At 58.6% G+C, this 6,488-nt stretch overlaps 1 protein-coding gene across 1 annotated transcript in view; it reads left to right on the forward strand.

The window, feature by feature from the left end:
* The window catches only part of NECAB3 (N-terminal EF-hand calcium binding protein 3), a 27,850-nt gene that overhangs the window by 20,222 nt on the left and 1,140 nt on the right, over positions 1-6,488 (forward strand). The window contains exons 6-11 of the mRNA XM_009318687.1: positions 2,294-2,430; positions 2,622-2,743; positions 3,066-3,145; positions 3,583-3,636; positions 4,295-4,407; positions 6,378-6,455. Coding sequence (XP_009316962.1) covers positions 2,294-2,430; positions 2,622-2,743; positions 3,066-3,145; positions 3,583-3,636; positions 4,295-4,407; positions 6,378-6,455 — 584 coding nt within the window. The remainder of the gene's footprint in view (positions 1-2,293; positions 2,431-2,621; positions 2,744-3,065; positions 3,146-3,582; positions 3,637-4,294; positions 4,408-6,377; positions 6,456-6,488) is intronic.

A 6,488-nucleotide genomic window follows, 5' to 3' on the forward strand; every position in this document is an offset into this window, starting at 1 on the left:
GTCCAGGGTTATCCAGTGCCCGTCGGGGGCCTGAAATCTGGCTGGATGATGGTAACCTTGGTCATGGAGGTCTCCTTCGTAGTCCATGGAGACATAACAGCATTGCTTCTTCAACTGAATCACTGTCTTCTTCTTCAAGGCCTTCAGCACTGAGGGGTCGTTGGGGCTCTCCATCAGCAGGCTGTGCAGGTAGCTGGAGAGGAAGCCACCAGCCACCCCGAGGCGGTAGGTGGCCTCCCTCCAGGTCTGGCCCAGGCAGACAGAGGTGACATGGGACACTCCTGCCCCAACCTCCAGGGCAAGACCGGTCACTCTGCCGTAGGCGCAGAGGGAGAGAAACCCGGTGTTAGCGATGTGCAGGGCTGGCACCCCGAAGCTCTCGAAAAGCACCTCTGCCAGCTTTTCCCTGTTGGTGGAGGGGCAAGAAGGGCAGTGGGCCACGAGCACGGGCTGTTCTTCTGGGAGGACTTTCAGGCCACAGAAGAAGAGGTGGCTCCACAGGTTTTCCATGCCGTCCCAGTCCTCAATGATACCGTGCTTGAGTGGGTAAGTCCTGGGTGCCACAGCGAAGCCCGCCGTGCTTTCAGCAGTAGTGGGATGCCGCTGGGTCTCCCACATTGTGCCTGTGCTGCAGGGATGCAGCGACACAGTCCTTAGCACAAACTTGGGCTTCTTCTGGCCTGCAAAGCCTGCCCGGGTGAAGCTGCTGCCATTGTCTATGATGACTGCAGGCTTTGGCATGACTGGCACCCCTGAGGGACGCTGGGCAGGAAGAGGCTCACCCTGCGGTGGAACAAGAGAAGTCTCATGTGGGCAAACCAGGCCAGGTACCTGCTCTGCAAGGGAGACTGCAGCTCAGCCCCAGCGGGGGACAACTGTGCCTGCCCTAGAAGTGTTTGTCTCTGGGTTCGTGCCTCAGCCTTTCCTCCTGTATCCTTGCTCCCTGCCTCGCTGAGCATCCTTCCTTGGGTACCTCGTCTCCATCCCTGGGGGCTGGAGATTTGCCCCAGGCCCTTGGGTCATCTAACAGTGCAAGGACAAAACCCCAGGTGGTTTTAAGGAAGCAAGTGAAAACTGGACGGGAAAGTAGTATGATTGGACCAGGCTGCAGGGAATGGTGCTGCCAGCAGAACCCATAGCACGTGGAAAGGAGCCATGCTCTGGGCTGCGGCTGTTCATTGCACCTAGATTTTTGCCCAAGAGGATCTGTGGTCACAGCTGGCAAAGGAAAGAAGGAGTTTGGGGTGCCTCTGTGTGTGTCCAGGCACTTCCCCAGCTCTCCATGCTTCTCAGACCTGCTCCTGGGGCATGGCGTGCATCTTGACCTACTGTTCGGGTGCCCTCCGGGCCAGCTTGCCTTCTTGCCAGGATGCACGGTGACCCCTTCGTTCTCCCCAGTGCTTCTTGCATGCCCCCCGGACCTGCCTCTACGTCTCCCCAGCACTAACACCCATGGTGTCCATGCATGTCAGACCAGGGAGGAGAGTGGTGGGGAAAGGGCACACAGCCCTGGGTTCCTGCTGGACACCCCTCCAGCACCGTAGGGCGGATTGGCTGGGACTCGCAGCCAGACACAGCCATCCTCCCGGCAGCTGTCACTCGTGCTCCGTGGGTGACGTGGGGCTGGGATGTGGGGCGGCCCTCACACAAGAGCAAGTAAGCAGGAAGAGCCGTGAGCAGGCGCGCATTAGAAACCTCTTCCCGTTGGAGCTGAGAGGCTCGGTGCTGTCCTCCCGGGGAGAGAGGGCGTGAAACCAGCCCACTGCCCCATCCTGCCAGTGGTGGGGTGCTCCCTGCAAGGGGCTGCCTGCGCCCGGGGGGTTGCTGCGGGCTCTCCTTAGCTTGCCCCAAAGTCTCTCCCTGCCAGCCTTGTCCCAAGAGCGCTGGTGCAAGCGGAGCAGTTTGTGAACCGTTGGGTGCAGCAAGGGATGCTCTGCCTGCCCCAGAGCCCTCCCCAGAGCTGGGGGCTATTTCTGCAAGTGGCCTTTACCTTAGGGCTTGGGGGTGTCCATCTGTGGTCCCCCACGGCTCCCAGGGACTGTGCCAGCCGGGGGCTGTGGGTGCTGGGGCCGGGGTGGGGGGGTCACGCCATGTATTCCCTGCTGTGACCTCACAGGTGTGCAGCCAGAGGATGCTTTTGTCCTACAGTGTTGTCGTTTCCTACGATGCCTAAAAATATGGTTGGAATCTACCCCGCTGGGTTTATTTAAGGGCCAACCCCTTCCAGATGCAGCTCTGCTCCCCCCCGCGCAGAGCCGGGGGCATCCGACAGATCCTCTCCCTTTTCCCACAGAGGTACGAGACCTCCTCGAAGATGGAGCAGTTCCTGACCCGCTTCCTGCTGCGGGAAACCATGCACCAGCTGCAGTCCCTGCAGGCCTCACTGGAGTGTGCCGTGGACACCGTGGAGGAGCAGGCGGGACAGGAGAGGAAATGGAGTGGGAAATGCCCGTCCTCCCCATCTCCCCACCACCGCTCGTGGGGGTCGCGGCGTGGGGCAGGACTCCCAGGTTCGCCTGGGAGGCACATCTGGGAGCAGGATCTGCCCTTTCCAAGCCCCCTGTGAAGCCGACCCATATAGTGAAGGACTCCAGCCCCGTCTTTGCATTTTATTCTTTCAGAAAGGACATAAAGAAATCTGAGACCTCGGTTGGCCTGAGGTCAGGGAGACGATGCGGGCGCAGAGGGCAGAAGAACGTCTGTCTGTCTCCGACGGATCCCTATTCCGGGATGCTAACGACAGGTATCCACAGCCCGGCCGTCCCTCGGGTTGCTGTCTCTGCCCCTTCCCCACTGGAGCCTGGAGTGGGTGCGGGAGCAGCAGCGTGGGACAGCGGGGGCTTGTCCAGGACAGAGCCTGGACCATTGCACCCAGACGACAGCTGACCTTCTGTGGGATGTTGTATCTCTTGAGTAGCGGGAAAAGTTTCAGGAGAAAACCAAATCAGTTTTTTGGTTTAAATCAGAGGTCTTAAAGCTTTTGTGGTTTTCTGAGTCTTAAGCAAGCTTTTGCTGTGATAAAAGCAAGCTTTTTCGGTGACGGCTCTCTGCCCTTCCCCATGCAGGCGTTTGTGTCGAAGACAACAGCCAGTGGATGGCACAGATCAACAGGCTCCAGCAGCTCATCGAGAAGCTGGAGTGCAAGGTGCGTGGCAGAGGGGAGGCGGGCTGGGGGTTGCGCCGCCCCTTGGGGCTGGCCAGGTCGGCGCTGGGACTTCTCCCTGTGCCAACAGCCCTGGTATTTGGTCTTGGCATCGTCCCAGAGCTGCACCCGTTCACCAGATCCAGACTCACAAGGCTGCTCGTCCCTTGCTGTCTCCAAAGCCCCCCTTCTCCCCTCAGCTCTGCTGACCCTCCCCTGGCTTCTCCGTGGTCCGTGCTGATCTGACAAGTCAGTCTGGACCTACTGAGCCCCGCCGATGTGCAGGTCACGTCCCTTTTCTCCCCTGGGTACCTGAAGGAACATCCCCAGAGCGGTACCCATCCGTCACGCTGAGCTGGGCTGGGCTGTGGGTTACTGCCACGTTTTATCTTGTTGCGAAGTTCTCCCAGTAACGATTTTTCCTGTGGTGTTAAATGCAGAGCCCGCGCCTGGAGCCGCTGAAGGAGGAAGCGATGTGCAAAGGAAGAGACGCAGTAAGTCCCTGCTTGTTGTTTGCAGGTGACCCCGTAGTGTGCACAGATCCCCTCTCTCGCACACACGTGTGCTCGCGCAGCCCCTGTGCCCCGAGACTGGAGTCACCTGGGTGAGCTGCTGGCTTTGGTCTGGCGGGGGGTCCGCTGCACGGCCACGTAGCGGATGGGAGTCAGAGCTGTGAGCTCGGCGTGGGACCATCCACAGGGCAAATGCAGCTCCATCAGGTCCATGAAAGCCCAGGGCAGTGCCCACGGCCAGCCCAGAGGAAGGCAACGCTCTGCTTGTGGGTGCCCAAATCCCCGAGGTTTGCTCCGAGCGCCCGCAGACCATGCAGAGCCCCAGTGGAGGGGTCCTGAGGCCCATTTCTGCTGGGGGAAGGACACAGGGAACTGCAGCAGCCCCAAAGCAGGACCCCGCCACCGGGGGACGGAGCATCTCCTGTTGGTGCGGTCCTCGTTGTAAAGGCAGCCTGCCCAGGTAGGAAGAAGCCACTTTATGTTGGCTTTGTCCCCAGCATTGTGGTGCCAGCCACTTCTTGCGGCTTCCCCTGCGGTGCTGTGCTTGCTCGGCACTGCCTTGTCCCGCAGCTGGGTGGGAGCAGGGAGGGCAGGAGGGGCAGATGAGTCCCTGATGCTGCTTGTCCGCTGTCCTTCGCAGCACATCCTGGTGGCGAAGAGGCAGATCTCGGTGGCGACGAGCAGCATTGAGGAGTTTCGCCAGGCGTTCAGGTCCTACACGGAGGTCACCGCCGGGCAGAGCAGCTGCCTGCAGTAAGTGTGGCGGATGGTGGGGCTGTTCGTGGCATGGCTCGCCCAGATACAAGGGCTTTTAACACATCACCCTTGGGGGGACAAAAAGGGTTTTTTGCAGAGTATTTTGTGTGCCGGTCGGCGCATGGGTGGGCTTGGCATGCGGAGGTTTGACCTCGCAGAGAGGATGCGACAGTGTCACAGCTGCAGCGGTGTCTCTCTCCCTCCCTCCCTCCCTCCCTCCCGGGAAGGATAAGGGATTCTGACTCCTTTATCCTTCCCATGAAAGGATGCTCCTCTGAGCAGAAGTAGGTATCATGTTTCCTTCCTACAACCCTTGTTCCCATCATTGGCTATTTAATTCAAATCCAAGTTATTTAAGGGATTTAGGAACTTGGCTTTCTAAACCCTGCTTAAATCAAATTAAATTAAAAACACATTCTGAATAGTATCTAAATTCAAAAGAGGGCAACTCATCTTCTCCTTCTCCTGCCTGTGGTACCGTCCCATCTCCTGCAGCAGGTTCCCGCAGCAAGAACCACTTGTCAGCGTCTGGCAAGGACGAGACTGTTTTTTACGCTAGCACAAATGGCTGTGGCATGCACATGTAAGAGAAAGCGTGCATTCCTCCAGCACTGAAGGACTTGAAAGTAATGGAGAAGAAGTCAAGGGGAGAGCTCATGTCACAGCATTGCCTTACGTAAAGTGCGTGCAGCGCTGGTGGGAGGCGGCCGTGAACACCTGAAGCTAACCCCCACATGAGACCAAAGCTCTGCCCCCCAGCACTGCTCTGGAGCTCCAGACAGAGCTGAGGTCGGAGCCCAGGTCTGGCTTCAGTGACGCGCCGCTGCCAGCGTGTCCCTGGAGATGGCACAGCTGCTCTTTGAGAGGCGCTTTCCCTCTCCCATGGGAGATTGCAAGCCGCTTTCAGCGGGAAATGTTCGTGCTGTTCCCATTTAAAGTGTCATTTTTCAGCTCTTCAGTTCCAACAGCACAAAATTGCATTTTCAGTCCAAACAAAAGGAAGATACTTGTTTTGACACAAGTGGCAGAGAGAGTGGTATTTTTTTTCTTTGGAATTGATGGACTTTTCTGTCATGAGAACTATTAGTGTAGATGACTGGGTAGCGTTGCACGGGCAGGCTCTCCACGTGAGTGGAAAGCTGGAGCGAAGCCCGGGGAGACTCCGCTCTCCTGGTTCACGCCAGGGAATTGCAGAGCGTAGGGGGACGCAGCCTCTGAGCTGCCAGGGGACTTGCTTTGCTCTCCCCCCCAGGGCTTGGTCCCTTCCTGCAGCCCTTAGCAGCAGCTGGAAGAAATGTTCACCTTCAGCTGGAATTAATGATGCTGCAGCCGAGTGCAGATGGTTCCCCAGGCCCTGCACGCTGAGCCTTGCTCTCTCGCCTCCCTGTTGCTTCCCCCTCCATCTTCCCATGGACTGGAGAAAGCCCCAGCCTGTTCCTCCGGCAGGAGGAAGCGTGGGAAGCATCACCTGGCAGAACAGCATCACTTCGGGGGGCAGCACGCTGTGGTTTTATGCCGTGATCTCAGCTCCTTGCACTCGTGCCTCAGTTTCTCTCCGTGTGAGGGGCCAGGGATGACACACGCCTACTCCAAAGGACTGGAAGGATGAGCTCCTTCGTCAGGCTGTGTGCTGCAGTGCTAGGGACGTGCTAAGAAATACTTTATAAAGCACTTATCACGCTTGGTTTCTGGGCAGCAGCAAGGGCCAGCTTAGTAGCTGTAAAGCTCCTCTGCTGCCTGGCTGCAGGAACTGCGAAGCAGGAAGGATTTGGGTTCGGGATCCCCTGGAGCCGTGTGCCGGCCCCGGCAGCCACACATTGTGGATGCATCCAAACTGCTCTTTGAAAGCCTCGTGGTGAGGCTCGTGTGCTGACCTGTGCCGCTCGTTCCCGGTCCTGGCGGGACCGACGTGGCTGCACCGTGCCAGCTTGCCAGGCCCCGTCTCAGGGTCGCTCCTGTCCCCGCAGCGTGTCTGCCTGCAAACTGACGGACGAGGCCTGCTTCATCCTTTACGAGTTCTGGCAGGACGTGACTTCGTGGAGGAGGTTGGAGACTTTCCGTGTGCGGGGCTGGGGCTG

The sequence above is a fragment of the Pygoscelis adeliae genome, unplaced genomic scaffold (assembly GCF_000699105.1).
Source record: "Pygoscelis adeliae isolate BGI_AS28 unplaced genomic scaffold, ASM69910v1 Scaffold72, whole genome shotgun sequence".
In the NCBI taxonomy this organism is placed as follows: domain Eukaryota; kingdom Metazoa; phylum Chordata; class Aves; order Sphenisciformes; family Spheniscidae; genus Pygoscelis; species Pygoscelis adeliae.